Source organism: Melopsittacus undulatus, chromosome 4, assembly GCF_012275295.1.
Source record: "Melopsittacus undulatus isolate bMelUnd1 chromosome 4, bMelUnd1.mat.Z, whole genome shotgun sequence".
Taxonomy (NCBI): Eukaryota; Metazoa; Chordata; class Aves; order Psittaciformes; family Psittaculidae; genus Melopsittacus; species Melopsittacus undulatus.
In genome coordinates, this window is record NC_047530.1 from 48222438 (window position 1) to 48240485 (window position 18048).

Below are 18048 nucleotides of genomic sequence, written 5' to 3' on the forward strand. Positions count from 1 at the left end.
CATGAAGGTGTCTGCTGATCAAAATGAGCCTTGGAGACTCAGTTTTGAAACTGAATGCCATCCCCACAGCCAGCTGCCTTTGCCCATTAGGAAATACATCACAATTCTTCAGCATGCTTCGGATATACATGATTTTTGCTAACAGGTAGTGTTGTTGCTATGTGTTATGACCAGTCCCAAAAGCTGTTCAGTTCTGTTGGTTCTTTTAGCTATTCCTCCATTTCTTCTTGAGTGTGTGTATCAGCAGGGGAATAACAGTAGACTTTTGAAGGCCAGGTAAGTATGTAGCTGAATGAAAAAATCACTACTTTTATAGGGAGCCTCTTTCTGCAGGCTATATGAGTCCTTTAGGTTTGAAGATAGGCCGATAGTCTTCCAGTGTGTTGTTGTAGCAGATCTTTTCATGACACTGAAATTGCTGCTGGTATGTAAGGAAAGAGCCATGCTCAGCGATGGTTGTGGATTCTTGTCTTTAGCTGTGTGGAAGATTGCTAGAAGCTGTGAAACATCTATCTGCTATGACAGGCAGGCTGCAATCCTGTCTGAAAACCTAAGAGATGACCAAAGCAGAGCCTGAACAAACCTCTGTCCTTTGCTCCACTTCCCACTCCTTAACAAGCAGTTGAACTAGTCTTTTTTTACCATGCTTGCATGGCTGGTGAGGATGGGCTCGCAGCTTGTGCTGCAGAATGCTATGTTCTGAAATGATCTGCTCTGAAGTAAACAGGTTTACATGTAAATATCATATGTTTACGTGTAGCATTTCTAGGCAAGCTGTACAGTGGGAACAATGGACTCCAGGTCAACAAGGGATTTTAGTCCCTGCTGCTGCCTAGCTGATTTCATAAGGTATATGAACAATACAAAGTAGGGTGAGTTCTGACACCACGGCATTGGGAATATGCCTGTTTTTACTTTTAAAAGTATTGCATTGTTTATACAGTTGTTAAGAAATGACTTTTTTGATTATTATCTCAGCAGGATGGCAGGAACAGCAGCAGGACAGAAAAGATGCAGCAATACCAGGAAAACACTGCCTTCTTCCAAAGAATTACAAAACTTTGCCTCATAGGGAAGGAGGAGGGAAGGGAGAAACTGAGCTCAAAGGGAGAAATTATCAAATCTGAAACAATGGAAATGGTAGATTAACAGAAGTATATATGACTTGCACCTTAGCAGCTCCCTCAGGAGTCTTTGAATAGGTGATAAGCAGGTTTGTTTGGGTTTTTTTTAACTTTTTAATTATTTTTTTTCTTCTGGTTGATGACAGCAGTGTGTATTTCTAAATAATACGATGCCATATGATTTTGGTCTAGCTTCACAAATGAAACTGCTTCAGGGAGTGTTGAGGGAGGGTGGGAATAACAAGTCTCTGAAGACAGCAGGGGGACAGTGCCTTCACAGCTTCAGAGAGATTCCATATTGATCAAAATAAAGCTTTTTGTAAACTCTAAACTGGAGATGGTCTCAAACTAACCTGACCTTTATTACCCACTCCTCCTTTTCAGCAGATAAGGTTCAAATCCGGCCTTTGGTGTTTATTTTCCCATTACTTACAAATCTTTGAAGAGACCTGTTTTGCTTTTCATGTAGGAATTTGGCTGAGTCTGAAAACTATAAAACTGCATAAGGTAAACCTATGCAAAATGATGAATCTTCTCCACCCAGGCTTCATTGTATTTGACCTTAGAAGTGCTCTATTAACCAGTCTGAAATCTGATCATCTGGTTCTCTGCTCATCTCTTACGGGCAAATTGCTTTGATAGGAAAGATCTCTGTGTTAGACTTTTGCCCCAAAATGAACTGAATATTCTAGTTAAGTTCAAAACAGCAGGACTGTGTACAGGTTCCTTGTTCTGAATTAGTTCTCTATTCAGGCTTCTTGAGTGATACTGCTGCTTCTTGTCCAAGTCTACAAAATTGGTTGACTGCTGTTTGCTCTTCACAGTTTAGAGAGAAACTGGCTGAAACCCAAGAAATCTTATTTCACAGGTCTCATGGTTTTGAACCCCTCATTTATTACTCACAAGAACAGAAAAGACCACATAAATTTGTGGCTCCCTGCTGTCCTTCCAAATTAGTTGACAGCACTATAGTTGGGATCTTAACTTGAGAAAGAAGAGAGCTATGGGCAAGTCTCAAGTTTGAATTAGGTGAGTGCTCTAAATGCTGGATTTAATTATTTTAAGGTTCTTGCTTTGTCTTCTGTTTGGAAGCATACCTGTATACCTGAGGAAAAATATTATTTGGAATGCTATATTTCTAGGAGTGGGTTAAAGCAACAACTTTTCAAAAGTACTGAAGCAAATTTGCATCACTAGGAAGCTTGCAACCAGCCCAGCTTAATTCTCTGAGCCTTCATGATTGAATCTTCTTGTTCCTAGAATAACATGAATGTCTGTCTGCACTGGCACCAAAATCCATAAGAGTTTTGCCATCAAAGTGGTGAAGTATAATGGTTTAGTGTTCAGCTGCATTATCCGCCATGCAGCAGAACTAGGAAGAATTTTTTTGTTCTTCCCAGAAACGTTTGCATAACTTACAGAAGTGAGTCAGGTATTTAAGTGGTAATTACCATAGGGCTTGGTTCAACCTGCAAAGTTCAAATCTGAATCTGGATCTGAACTTTCCCAGAGGCAGGGGGTGTGTTTGGACATTGTGTTGGTTTGACCTATTATAGTGCAAGTTCTGAAATGCAGGTCCAGATGTGGAGTGGGATTCTGTATCTTCCCAAGTACGAGACTTTCAGGGCCACTTTTTTGTTAAACTGACTCCTTTTAAATGATACATAATGGAAATAATATAAAACTGGATCTCATTTTGGGCAAGAGCTTTGTGTCTGAAGGGTAGTATCTTGCTGTGCCTCTATTTTTCAAAAGGAGCTGTTTGAAAGCTACAAAAAAAAATGAGAAGTTAGAGGGCAGATTTGTTTTGGCTAATTGCTGTAGAAGTATCTGGAGAACTTAAGCAGTAAATGAGGACTTTGGATTTTAGAGAGAGCCTATCTGAATCTTGGGATTCAACAGTTTTAAAAACATGGAATCCTAAAGACTAGAGCATTGCTATTAATACAGAGTGCTGCTTCAGAGCCCTTTTGACACATTTGCCTTTGAAGGACCAGGCCCAGGAAGAGGGAGCTCTTTGTTTGCAGTCAGAATAAACTCATTGTACACCCAGACAATTAACTCTTCAATTGACTTGCCAGTCTCTGTAAAGCACTCGGTCCCCTCTCTGTCTATCTCCAGTTTTATTCAGACATTTAAGCGCACCAATGTTTTTTGTTTATTATTCTGAAAAAGTCCTTCACAAGAATAGTCAGAGCAGATCAACATTGTCCTCCCAGCAGCATTTATCTCCGCCTGGCAGTGAATGTGTCAATCAGGAATCAAAAAGCCAAACAGAGGAGGCTTTGAATTGTGTCACAGGGGTCAGAGTTACTTCCAGCTGTCTGTGCGTGGGATAGGCTTTCTTACAGGGCAAAGAATTGAGCTGCCATACAAATGCACTGACTACATTGGACCACAAAGTACTTGGGGCTTGAGTGGCTTTTTTCATGTTGATGCACCTGCGAGGGAAATGTGAGAAGAAAGGGGGGGAACTAATGCCTTCCTGAAGGAGAAGGGGAAGACTCCTCAGCCTATCTGGGTGATCCCTGAAATGGAGTGTTGAAGTAAGCAGTGCCTGTGTCTGTATGATGTACAGAATAATGGATGTAGGAAGGGAAGAAGCACTGCAGTGACAGTACAAGTCAACCTTTGCAGTTAAGAGCTCCTTAAGCCATACAGAGCTCTTTCATGTTCAGCACTTGGGCATATTTTCACCTTTTTAAGCAAAACTTTTATGTATTTTGATCTGTGTCCAAGTATTTGTGGGCTGTTATATCCAAAGGGAGCACATTATTGCTGTTTCTTAAAATGAAGGCAATAAAGAGTGAAAACTCGTTTTTGCTGATATGGTTTAAAAAGTTGGGGTTTTCCTTAACAGCTGTGGGATCTCCATGCATAGACGTGGTTGGGCTTGATGATCTTAAAGGTCTTTTCCAACCTAAACGATTCTATGGTTCTGTGGAAAGGGGTGTGAAAACCTGGCAGGGAAGTCTATCTGCACTGGTGCATTTCAATTTCAGCTGCTTGGCAAGAAATTATCTTGATTTGGCTGGATTGTAAGAATTTCAGTTGGTTTTTTTTTGGGGCATGAATGCTAACTTTCTCCATTAATGCTGGCAATATATGTCTGTGCATAAAAATTGCTGGAATAAACATGTATATTTGTGTAAGACCCCATGTAGTGCAGCACAGGTTTTGTTGTCTTTTTTTTATACTTTAAACAATACCCCCAAACCTGGGGGTAATACACGGAAATGTTAAAGTTGTAAAATTGTATTTGAACTGCACAGATACAGGGAGCTTGAGTTGACCTGACAGGTCTTTGTTGCATCTGAGTGGTACTAAAGCCACAAAAAGGTGTACATATGACTTAAGTCCTTATGGAATGCTCAAGCCTAGGAAAACTATTCTCCTTTCCTGTTGGTTTGACCAACCCACTAAAGGTGGTCTGTGCTGCATAGAACAGGACAAGCTGAGAATTCACTCTCTGTCCTGGCTGTCTGTGCTCTGAGTTGCCTATTTAGCTTGAGCTATGCTCAGTAATGGCTCATACCAAACCAGATGATGTTAAGTGAAAGGATCACTTGATACTGGAAAAAGGTTACCTCCTCTCAAGGCAGAGCTATGCACTTATAATTGCCATCCTCTTATTCTATCAGGCTGACTCCAAGTCTGGGAATCGTTGATATTCAAGCTGTAGACTTACAAAAAAGACTAGATTATACGCAAGGCCTGGATGGTTGAGTGCATAAGCACTAGCGCAATTTAAAACGGTAGAAATGGTTTAATGTGAGGTGTCCCTACCCATGGCAGGGGGTTGGAACTAGATGATCGTAAGGTCCTTTCCAACCTTAACTGTTCTATGATTCTATAAATGTTTACAGGGTGTCTCATGGGTTCCAATGAAAACACAAAAGTGTTGTACTGAAGGTTGATGTTGCTTAGAAAACATATACATCTTGGTCTGTTAACATGGTGATACAAGTATAGAGATGGCTTCTGCAGTGGATATATTTTCTTGGGTATATGTAATATGGGAGGTTATTTCTATCATGCAACTTTTTCCCTTTCTTCAGGTTCCTTTAGGTGGCTTGAGGCAACAACAGTGATTCAGAGTAGCAGGCGGTTACTTCATATTCTTTTCCATAGTAATTTGTGCTTTTTCAATGTCAGGGAGTTTACTTTTCTCCTGACAGCTCAAGTTACTCATGGCCTTGGTGCCTGTTGTTCAAGTAAAAATCACTTTCACAGTTGTCTTCCACATGAACTGAACCAACTTGTCTGTCAACCCCAGTATATGCTGTAGTCATTCCAGGTGTGGATACTTGCTAGATATTCTGTAAGACTATGGGAGGGGAGTCCTAGTGGGAGAATTACAAAGTTCTTGCCCACACTAGCAGTTGATCTGAATGTGCAAGTAATTGTTCCTGTTCTGAGTTATTGTCATGCTAATGCAACAAAAAACATTGCCTCTGACAATAGTGCAAATGGGCTTCTAGTTTATAGCCATAGTATCTTCATGTGAAAATGGCTTAGGGAACATTGTTTGGACCTGCCTGTTTCACTCTTACCAGTGATAAGATAAAAATGTAATTTTTTAAGTTAAAGTTGTTGCGACAGAAAATAATTTCAAGTCTTGCGAGTGTGCTCTGGGAAAAGGAGGATTACTGGAGAGGATTTTTTTGCTTTAAAATGATGTCCCGTTGGGTATATATACTCTTGAGGTATTCTTTTGGGTGATGCTGTTTGCATTCAGTGGCTGTCTTGGAAAAAGAAAGTGGATATTCATGATGGCTTGTAAAACATGGTAGAGAAGCCTGCCAATGCACTCTTCGTCAAGGCTCTGAGAATATTCTGCAACCAAGGATATTCTCTTTGATGGTTCTGCAGTGTATGAGTTCCTATCTGAAGGCATGGCCATCTAGAGGGATTAAAAAGCAGTTACTTGACCTCTTTGATCCCTCTGTGACATGCCCTGCATGAAGAACTATTACAGTTACATGCCTTTTTTGAAAGTGTGGAGTTTAATAGTTTTTTGAAGAAAAGAATAAATTATACCTAATGAGCATACTTCATTACCTTAGGCTCCAAAGTAACAATATCCTGTACATCTCATAATATTACAGGAGACCCCAGGTCTCTGAAATAGCTTGGTTTTCTGTTCTATGTTAAAATGCTGTTGTAAGGAATACAAAATGTTTGTTCAAAACTTTCAAGCATGTAAAATAGAACTTACTCCTTGTTTACCAGGAGCAAACAGACCAGTGGAACAAATGTACAGTATGATGGGCGGTGTATGGAGTGAGAGGAAAATGAAATGAGGGGAGACAAGTATTAGGGTTGTTCTTCTGCCCAAAGGGAATGGCAGTGAAACTTTGCCATAAGCTAATCTGAAACACTGAGACCTACTGAGAATCCTTCCATTTAAGAAATAGATTTGGTAGTTTCAGAATAAGAAGCTGGCAGCTGGGAAGTGAGCATGGTGTTTTTAATAAAGTGCAACTTTTGTCTTTTATGTGACTATTTCATGACCTTTAAAAAAATAATCAGAAATATCCCCGGCTTTTGATTTTTGAAATATGGTGAGTGTAATTACAGGGCTCTTGCCTATTGCATTTTTTTCTTGTATGTGTGATGAAAGAACTGTACTAACTTGAACAACAAGGGAGTAATTATACTTCCCTCTATTTGCAAAACCCTTACTACTGTACTGGGTGCTGCTACAGTGTGGACTTAAGTGACAATTTGGCCTTAGTGACCCAGTGAGGAAATGATTGTGTAGTTCACAGAGCTGTTTTATTGAGATTATCTTACACAGGCCCCTCAGTTCAAAGGTTAGTTTGGTATTTTTGTCTATTTGCTGCATTTATTCTGTCGCTGTTTAATACTCTTCAGTAGCTTAATGGCTAACTTTGTGCAAAAACTGCTATAAGATTCTCTTTAGGAAAAATGTATTTCACAAATTTTAATTGCTTACTACCTCTGTTCTTCTCACACACACACACACGGGACTAAAAGAAACCTCCTGAACCTGAAGCATCCCAAGTTCTGCCAGATTTCACATAATGGTTTGAATAAAGTGCTGTGGCTCACATCCACTTCTAATTTTTCTCCATTGTTGGCTTCTGGGTTGCTGCTTTAAATCTGAAAAGCAATTCTGTAATTACTTGGTGCAAAAGCATTCATGAGAACAATATGAATAAACTTATTATCACACTGGTAATTTTTTTATGCCAGGTCTCTTCCTATTTTGTGTAACTTCAGAATTATTCACCTTTCCAGTTGTTCTATAAGTATCTTTTGCAGTTTGGGGTTGGTTTCTCAATCTGAAAAGCCAGCCATGCTGATTACCTATTGCTCAGTACTTTGTTACAGTATGAAGTGTCATCCTAAACAAATAACAAGCCTTAGCTGTGGTTTCTGGGGTCTCGCAGAAGCAGAGCAGCCTATTTTGACAAAAAAAAAACAAACCCTCCAACAAACCCAAACAAAAAGCCAACAGCATTTATTCAAAGATTTCTTTAAAGGGCAAAATCTTCATTCTTGTAAATTAAGCAGAATTGGGGATCTCTTTATTTTTTATTTTCCCTGAGAAATCAGTTGTTCTGACTTTTAAAGAAAAATACTGCTTATCCGTGTTACTGGTAATACCCAATAACAGGAAAACTCTGAGCACGAGTTGACTGGGAAATGGTAAGTATTTTTTCTTCCAATTTTTTTTTGTTTCCTTACAGTTAAACATAAACCCAAATACAATGAGGAAGAGGGGCAAATGACAACAGGGTGTGTCTTGCTTGTGTCTGTCAATCTTCTTTACTTCAGTGGATCTCTGAGGTTGAAATTGAATTACCAGCACACTTTTGCTTTCTGTGAATTAGATTACCTACTGTGGAAATGCATAAAATTAATGATCTGTGGAAGAGGTGTTTAGGCTTTTGCTCACTTTATAAAACTGCAAATGCAGCTATGTGTGGAAAAATAGACTACAGGCCTCTGTTTTCCATCTCTGCCCTTCTTTCCCCCTTCTAATGGTTTCATACTTTTGTAATTGGAACAAATATAAGGGAAGGCTGAGGGCAGTTATTGCTACCTCTAGGAGGGGCTATTCCATGCACTTTTCCTCCAAATGTTGTCTGCCCTGTGCATCTGATAGCCATGGAGATGGTGGGAAGCTTGGCTTTTCTGTCATGGACTCCTCCCTCCAACTGATTCTTGCTGTGTAACTTTGCAATTTAGCTTACTGCCCACTTTTCTGATGTCTAGTGTCATCTTTGTCCATAACATATGCAAAAAGCAGTTGTAACAAACTGTAAGTTTTAAGTCACTGTACTCAAACATGGGGGGGAAAAAGGCAATTCTAGGCTAATCTCATCTTAGTTTACATCTCGCCACTATTTTATTTTCTAATTTTGCAATATAACAAAGATCTTCCTTTGCAGTTTGTTCCAGCTTAGCTTGCCCCCAGGCAAAAGTTTTTCCTCACTTAATGCTATGCCACTGTTCAAGTGCTGTGTAAAGATGCTCCAAGTTGGGGATGGAAATCCAGAACCCTCTGAGTGTGAAGGAAATTAGGCTCAGTTTGAATCCAAGCTGGGGCAGTAGATAATACAATGGACAAGCGAACAAAGCCAAACAGAGTGTAAACTAAACACTTTTCCCTGTGGTCCATGTCTAAATATTGAGATTTATAGTTCCTATGGAATCTCTTCTGGTTTAAACTTTTAATTATGAAAGACTTGTGGTCAGAAGACATGGAGTGCTCTCACACATGAATGAGGGAAAAGTTCTTTTTCCACAATTTTGCAATTAGAAGACATTTCCATAGCATTGCAATTAGTGAATGCCTTGACGCAGGCACTGTAAGAAAAAAGGTTTGCTGTTGACCCTCCATTTCTAACAGCTCTGCAGTGGATGCTGGTGCCAGGTTCTGCACAGGTAAGTTACAGAAGAAGAGGTTTTCTTTTGAACAAAAAGAATAAGGAGAAATACACATTGGGGCAGCAATCTCCAGACTTCTGCTGTCTCAGGAAATGACCTGTGTAGGACGTATGACCTGAAACTAAAAAGGTGATTGTGTGATGAGTGCAACAAGGGGAAAGTAACAGGTTATGAGCACCAATGGTGTGGGGAGGGAGAGGGGAGGAAGGGCGGGAGGCTTCTTCTAAATCTAAGGATATTGCTTGGTGCATGCTTCCTATATAAAATGTTAGTGTTGTTAGTATAAACTGTATTCTTTCTGTCTGTCTTCTCTCTCTTCTGGACTTGGCCGGGCCATGTACAAATCCCAATCATTCAACAGTACTGGAGAGTAGATAGTATTTACCTCAATAATGGTAGTTTCTTTTCGATTCTTTTTAACTCTCAATTCAGATGACGGTTCGAAGCCAACACCTACCATGGAAACCCAGCCAATTTTCGATGGAGAAGGTAAGAACATCCCTCAAAATAATAATAACAAAAAAGCTACTTCCCTCTCCCTTTTCCCGAGGATTTATGGCTCAAATGCCTTCTTTATCCTGCAAAGCAGAAAAGCCAGTGAATCTCATAAGTTATCCAAATTTCACAGTGCCCTTGGGACCTCAGGCATTTTCCTTAATCCTTTTACATCCTCCCCTCTTCCCTGGAATCCAACAATAACACCAGTTGATGAGATTCCCAAGGTAACCTTGGAGGAAAAGGTGTCACAGCAAAAAAAATGTGCATCAAGTCAGACATGGCAACTTCCCTAGACTATCCATATTCCCTTGTTCTCTCCACCCTCATGATACCAGTGCTGGGAGTTTCATAACCTCTTGCAGTGCATTACAGCTTCACAAAAGGAAGGGCAGTGCTAAACCACAGCTTGTGAATACTGAGTTGGAAGAAAATTGCTGGGAGGTTTCTTTATTTAACAATTACTTTTATTGATGCACATACTATTTAAGCAAATGAAGTCAGTATCTTGGGCCCACTTAATTCACAGCCCACCAAGGCAGCTTCCTTCTCAAATGGGCTAATCTTGTGATTGTATTACTTTGGAAAGGGAATATTGGACCTTAGTCCATTGAAAGCCTTGAAACAAGGATTAAAAGGCTGTCATCACAGAGGACTCAAGCCTTTTGCGCATACAAAAATAAATGCCAGTGGGGATAGTGGTCCTTGGGTAGTGAATGGGCTCCTTATGCCTTGCATATTACTTAGAAGTAATGCAAGTTTTCTACAGCTTTAAATCCATAACCATTATGGTCAAGCTATGGGCTGAAGCCTGAACCACTCTGTGACCCACCTGTATCTGTGGGCCAGAAGGCAGTGAAGGAAAACCTATGACTTTTCATACCTGACTGTTGTAGTTGAAACTTTTTTTAGGCTGGATCAAAGTCAGAAATGGGGACTACTGAGCAAGAGTATGTGGTGCTGCTGCCTGCTCTTGCTTTCTTGTAAAAACAGGTGATGGGGTAGGGGGGGTTGTTGCTAAAATAAGCTTATTTAATGGCAAGATGCTGTAGTCCTGTCACTTCCGTTTAGTGACTGTAGGTTTGTAAGAATCTTCTTGTGAGCTTTGAGAAACAAAGCAAAGCCCTCAGAGCAAAAAGCATTTTAAAATAAACAAAGGAGACTGAAGCCATGCTATCTCTTGTTTATATCAAAAGACAGTTCCTCCTGGCAGCAAGCTGATGTTGTATTAAATTGCTCTTTGTAATCACAAACTTCTGGTCTTTAAGTTTTCTCCTGAGAGGGTGCCCATAGATATTCAAAGGAAAGAATGCACCAGTAAAACACAGGAGTGAGCTGATCTGGTTAATACAGCCTGTTCGCAAGCTTCCTCTTAGGAGAGACTTTACATTTTGGTCATTCACATAGAACTGGGCAAAGTTCTTGAGAAATGGTGCAGTGAACAGATCTTTTCTGGTCCTGGTGACAGAGTCAGGAAAAAAGTTATCTTCTGTGAAAAACATTTTTGATCAAAAAGCTTTGCATTGATTTGTAAGTGAAATTAAGTCTGATAAATGGACTTGGACTGTATGATAAAAGATTGCCTCTCACAAATCTTGCAATATATTATGCAAGACCTTATCTCCTAGACTTCTAGAGAGAATGACTAATACGATGGCTTCCTGTTGTTTCAGCAGTGTCCTTCATGACTTGGGAGAAGAGAATATGACAGGCAGATTAAGCTATGCACCAATGAATAACCTCTGCTAAGTTTGTCACTCTGTATTTTTGTCATCCCTGATAGTTAAATAGGACTAACTAATTTTCAGTGTTGGTTGTAGCAATAAGCACAAGAAAATCCATTCTGGGTCTGAACAAAAGTTTGTGTAATCTACTACCTTTAAGCATGCTGTCCTCAATAGTAACTTAAAGTGGGTACATCAGAAAAAGCGTGAGTGTATAGCCTGGGGAAGACTTAAAGGTGGGCTAATAGCAGCCTTTCAATATCTACAGAGAAGTTTATTAAGAAGAGGGAGCAGGGATTTTCACAGTAATGCATGATGTGAGACAGCAGTCTCAACTGAAACAAAATGGTTGGACTGGATATAAGGAAAAACTTAGCATGAGGACAAGGAGGCAGTGTAACAGATTGTCCAAAGAGGTGAAACTGTCCTTTCTTTCCATGCCAGTTAAAGGCATGAGTGACCTGGTCTGTTCTTATAGCTGACCCTGTCTGGAGCAGAAGTTTGGACTGGATGCTTCAGGATGTCATCCTGAAAGATTCCCTATCTGAGCAAACATGTCATGGTACTTCAGTAGAATATTCTCCCAGTGTCTTGGGTAGGTCATCCTGAGGAATGGCTTGTACTTGGTGTCTGACACATCAGATGACATAAAAGGACAAAACAATTGTCCATCAACGTGTCAGGTGTATAGATGTTCAAAGGACTTAAAAACAAAATCCCATTTAATTTCAGCAAGTTTGAGACCTGCTGGGCTTCTGAAAACCTATGCATTCAAAGTCAGGCAACCAGAATGGAGCTGGTAGGAACATGAATGGACAATAAAAATGTGGAATTTCTTTTCATGCTTCATTTTTGGGTGTCTACTTTCAATCCACAAGGGGCTGACTTTTTTCAAAAAGCATTACATACATTCAGCTGCCCCTGAAATATGTGATACCTCTTGGATGTCAGCATCTCCAAGGTGAAGGTTCACCTTTCTCATGTTTTCACCTACATTAGAGGGTAATGAAAATTCACATTTCAGATATAATTTCCCCTCCCACTCCCTACCATCCTCCCTGAGGGCATAACAGAGCAGTGCCAGAGATAATGTAGATCAGATAATTTAAACTCTCCTGTTCAAGGCTTGAATCATAAAGCAGCCATCTCTTTAAAAATTATTTCACTTCATTACAATGCAGATCTTGGTGATGTTTATAGTGAATCTCCTCTTAAGACAAGATTTTTCTTTGCAGTATTTTATTAATGATCCTTGCTATAGTTTTGAATTAATAAAGTTTCATTCCCTCCTGCACTTTTAGGCTTTGTTTTCTTTTCACCCACCCTCTATTTATTTTTAATCTGTAAGTTGTTTTTGCTTCCTAAAGAATAACTTCAAATACCTTCCTTTTTTCTAAACTTTACCTTTTAACTCAGTGGGAATCAACTCTTTCCACAGACCTGTTGCTCAGAGGAGTCTATGTTGCTAACCTGTATTCCAGACATTCTTTGGCATCTTTGACTGGTTGTCCCTCCTTTTTCCACTGTAGACATAACCAGTCCATATAGTGTAGAGTCAGAGCTAAATTTCACCCAGATTTAGGAGGTTTGATGTAGCATTATTGGTTTATGGACTTTTTCTACTTTTGTGCTTCTCCCCTTTCTACCTCTCACCCAGTGTTTAATTTGACATAGTTCTTCCCTCAAAAGGCCCAAAGTATATAGATATATATATTTATAGGAGCGTATCATGACTAAGTGATGATAAAATAGTGTAGTGGAACCAGCAGATAAGTCAGTCTTTGTTAAGCAAGCTTTTACTACTGCTGGAATATCAATGTCAAACCTGTACTTCCATATGAAAAAATGCCCTGAACATGATTTCAATAATGTCTAAAATGAATGTAGCTGAAAACACCTAGGAAGGAAAAATTCCCTTTCATTTTCCTTCATGCTTTTGTAATGTATAATCAGTTTCTCTTGTAGTCAGCTAGCTTTTCCCTGGCAGATCAGATCCATGTAAATGTCACAAAGGAGAAGGAAAACCCTTGTAAAATCTTCTTAGAAGGACTTAAGACAAACTCCAGGATCTGGGATTTAAGGCATGCTCTTGTGGAAACTGAAAAAGTTTCAGAAGATACCAGTTCTGAAAATGTCTTTCTTTAGGAAATACTTTCTTTTAGGAGCTCTAGCCCATGGTATTGGGTACTGCTTTGCCCAGTTCTAATCAAATGCTGATTTTGTGTCATTTCTGCAGCTTAGGGCAGGTTCTGTGTTTTGAAGTAGATTGTAACACTTCAGAGGAGGTGGTCTAAGCACTTTTTTTCCCACAACTAGATGTTTGGATATCGTGGTTGTACTGCATCAGATATGCTTTTCTAACCAGAACTTGTTTCTTTAACAGACTTGCTTTCATGTCTTTCCAGAAATATCTTCATTTCTTTGCCTATTACTTCAGATTTTGTTCTTGCTTGTTTTAGGGAACTGACTGTGGTCAGTTCTTCTTGAGCTGTTAAGGTGATATTTAAGGTCTCAATTGACTTTTTTATCAGTATATACTGAAAACCAATATATACTGCTGCACACAATATACCCTTTGAGATCTGTAAGACTCAGGCTTTAGACTTGAGAACTTAAGAGGTGGGGGGTGGAGGAGAGGTACTGTCTGGAATGGGAAGATAATGAGATAACCTTGTAGAAGATTAACAAATGTTGGTTTGTAAGAGGTGGAAGACCTCACTAGGGAATAAGCCAATCTCTATGAAGATGGTGGATCAGTTAAGGCATGATTGTAGCAAGCATCTTCTTTGAAGAGAGGCTGAAAGAGTTTGGGTTGTTCAGCCTTGAGAAGAGAAGGCTTCAGGGAGACCATAGAGCAGCCTTACAGTACCTAGAGGGGGCCTATAGGAAAGGTAAGGAGGGAGTTTTTACAAGGGCAGGTAGTGACAGGACAAGGGGTAATGGCTTTAAACTGAAAGAAGAGAGATTTAGATTAGATATAAGGAAGAAATCCTTTACTGCAAAGGTGGTGAGACACTGGCACAGGTTGCTCAGAGAAGCTGTGGATGCCCCATCTCTGGCAGTGTTTGAGGCCAGATTGGATGGGGCTTTGAGCAACCTGATCTAGTGGGAAGTGTCTCTGCTCATGTCAGGTTGTTGAAACTGGATGAGATTTAAGGTCCCTTCCAACCTAAACCATTCTATGAGTAACAACCATATATATTTACTAGTTGCTGTAGGTTTTGTAAGGCTATTATTTTTTCTCTTTCAGAAATCACAGCACCCACCCTTTGGATTAAGCACTTGGTCATCAAAGATTCCAAATTGAACAGCTCCAATATAAGGAATTCAGGTAATGGTCTAACGAAGAAAAAATGTTTCTTTCAACTAGGCTGCAGTCCCTCACAGTCTCATCTTGTTTCACTCTTCTTTCATTGTACCTGTCCTGCTGCTTTTCAGTGTTGCAGGGTGTGAAGTTCAGGCTGTAAGAGAATTTCAGATAGTGTCCTTCTTTTGTGTCCAGAAGGCCACAGTCGATGTGTGATGAGAGATGTTTGTGTTTCCCCAAACCCTATCTGGGGAACCTCTGATTTCTTCATCTGTTGATTCATCCCAGCCAGCTGTCATCTTTATTCTGTTTGCTGTTTAGCGGTCTTTCATGGATGTATGAACTGATGCATTTGGCTCTGAGTTTGAGCTGTGGTTTTGGTCTGAGCAGTTGAGAAATTACAGAGAGGGGCTTCTTTTCTAGCAATTTCAAGATTCTTCTGTGTGGGGGATATTTTTTGATAGGGAAAAGATAGGATTATTTCACAACTGCAAGTAGGTTATTTATGTTTGGATCTAAGTAAATGCTGAAATTATTTTTGTGGTTAATAGGGTGGGTAAGGGAAGACCCAAGCATAAAAAAACAACAAAGAAAAAATCATGACTGTGCATGGGAAAAGGGGCAGCAGGAAGATGTGAAGATAAGATGTAAAACTTGAGATTGGAGATGAGGGTGAAACTGTGTGAAGTCACTAAAATCACTAGGAACTGGAATAATCTGAAGAGGGAAGTTAGGGATTCTTGATGAGGATGGTTTCTGTCTGATATATTTTAACTGAAGTGGGGGAAAGAAAAAAAGTAGATGGAATATCAAAAGAAGAAAATTGCTTTAAGCCGTGGGTTTACTTTTAAGGTTTAAATAGGAGCTGCTACTATTGCATATGTTTTATGAAACAATACATGCCTAGAGCAGCTGTTGGGAATAACTCCAGTCCCCAGAACAGATAAATTGGAATAGCTTGAAGTACTTCATCACCTGATATGTCTGGATTAGCCAGAGAGCATTCATGGTGCTCAGCAGTACCCTTAACCTTCCCAACTGCAGGGTGAAACCAGTGCTAGGTTAGGTAACAATATTTTGCTGCAGAGTGTAGAATTGCTCTTCACAGAAGCACATCCATCATTGGCCAGACCCCAGTTTTAGCAACAGTCTTCTGTTGCCTCACTTCCTGACATTTTTTTGTAGCAGGGTGGTCCATGTAGAAACTGCCAGTGGAAATCATCCAGAAGCTTCAGATGAGGTAGGCATATCAGCATTCTTCTTTAAGAATGTATTTCACCGTAGAGCAAATGCAGCTTATGTTTTATGAGCTGCTGGGACAATAGTGAAAATGAAGGTGACAGTTTAATATTAAAATCCTATGTAACAGGTTCTACCTATCTTGAAGACCATTCCTTCTGATGCAGCAAACCTGGTAGCTGCGATGGAAGGAAGAGTTCCTAGATCTGGGTTCTAGGAAGCTGGAAAGGGACTTGAGAGCAGGAGGGTCTTTAACTTGCAAGCCTGCCTCCCACCCTTTCTTGGTTTGACAGTGCCAAAGCAGGCTGGCTTTCACATTGTAAAGTCAGTTGGTTAGTTCAGCTGTTTAGTCATGAAGCTGCCTGATGTACTTTTACTTTTGTCCTCTTTTTTTCTTTTTCCAATTGGTTCTGATGTAATTTCTGTTATTCCATCAAGTTTGTTATGGGTGCATGCTACAAATTGAAAAGAAATTATCTCCTGGAAGACTCAGGAGTTCCATAAGAGGTGATTTCTACAGTAATCTCAAAAGAGATGTGTGGCCTTACTGACTGCCCTGACAGACACTCATTTGCTGTGTGATCTCATTAAGAGGCTGGGTTGCAAATTGTATCCCCCAGTTTCCACATTAGGCCCTACAAATAAACAGCCATCTCTGTTTCTTACACCAAATTACTAATATCAATAAATGCTGCCTAGGGCTATGATTTATCGGATACTAAGTGTGGACTGCTTTAGTCTGTTTCTTTCAATCAGTGAAGCCCAGTACCCTTGTTTGGTATCTCTCATTCCTTTTATCCCTTGTCATATACTTAGGGCAGGTGGGGTTGAACAACAAAGAGTTGGGAGGATGATTATAATTTAGAATCAGGTTCTTCAAATGTCTTCAAGTCTGTCTTGGCTGAAGATGATGAAAGAGCTGTCATGAAATGAGCATGCAAAATTAGGGGATGTTTTTAATTGCTTTTGGCTGTTAGCTTGGAATATTAATGCTCAGCACATTACTGATTTCTCATTTATTTTTCAAGGGTTAAGCTAAGTTTTACAAGCACAAGATTTGATGTTTGAGTTTGGTATTCACCCAGCTACATTGTCACTCTGAGCTTGCACTTACTGTCTTGAGGCGGATACAGCCTGATATCCTGTTGCAACAATTTAGTTGGGATGGCTGTAACTAGAGGAAAGATCTAGTGGATCATCTAATTTACTGCCTTAGGGCTATTAAATGTGCTGTATGAAGAGCAGCATTTTCTAGTGTAGCATAAATGCCTTAGGCAATAAAGATTTCACCTCTTCCCACAGGAAGCTGCTCTGCTGTCTGAACTTAATCCCAGGATTTTTCTTTTTGCAATATCCAGCCTAACTCTTCTTTTGTTTGTGTTCTTTTTCATTAGTCTTGAGTTCTTGAAGGCCTGCCCTATTCCTTGGAGTTTGTATACTGTAACACTTAACCCTGATCTCTCTCCTTCCTGCAGTGGTTAAATAGCCCTGTCCTTTGCAGTGAAGTGCAGTAGATACTGCTGTCAGAGGGCATGTCCTGCTCTCTAATCAACACAGGCACTGGATGTCTTGGAAGGCTAGCATCATCACTATATCAGTCATGAGGAGAATTTAAGAATTGCTATATGAATATAAATAGGCTCTGTAGTTTGCTGTCATTGTTTCTAGTCAATGTTAGTCAGGTAGCTGACTGTTTCAGAGCTGGTGGTACTCCACGTTGCATATGAAGCCTGTATCTCAAGGAGCTGCATTTGAAATCTGAGTGTTCCACATTCCGTGTAGTATTAACAAACTGAACAGGTTCTCCTTAAACAGTCCTCACTTTTGGAGGGTGTATGTTTTGCTTGGCATGTGTAAATGCTAATTAAGCCTGGGGATCAGGAAAAGCAGAATGACTGTAGCCTGGTGATTAGAGCATTTGACTGAGAATCTATATTTCTCCAGGCATTCTGCCAGTGACTTTTTCTATTCTAAGTAAAGCAGCATTGCTGGGAGGGATTCCTGGTGCTGTTCACCAGCCCACCTTAAAAAATGAAGTGACAGCCAGATCTCTTTCTCAGTAGGGTGAGATGCAGGTTCAAATCTTCTCAGTCAGAGGCAGGAACCAAAATATGAACATGCTTTAACATCTGGACTGTTTAGCAGCTGAGAAGTGATTGTTTTTCTACACTTACAATCTAAGTCATCTGTCTTTAGCCCTGATGTCAGTTTTTCTTTCTGGGGTAAGTGAAAGATGTAG

The 18048-nt window shown here is 39.9% G+C and overlaps 1 protein-coding gene across 5 annotated transcripts in view; it reads left to right on the forward strand.

Annotated features, from left to right (window-relative positions):
- Positions 1 to 18048, forward strand: part of SMOC1 (SPARC related modular calcium binding 1) — a 132468-nt gene that overhangs the window by 72672 nt on the left and 41748 nt on the right. For 4 of the 5 annotated variants that reach the window (XM_031049057.2, XM_031049058.2, XM_031049060.2 and 1 more), the window contains exons 6-7: positions 9444 to 9533; positions 14514 to 14594. In XM_031049057.2, coding sequence (XP_030904917.1) covers positions 9444 to 9533; positions 14514 to 14594 — 171 coding nt within the window. The remainder of the gene's footprint in view (positions 1 to 9443; positions 9534 to 14513; positions 14595 to 18048) is intronic. The other variant, XM_031049059.2, reaches the window with a different exon arrangement.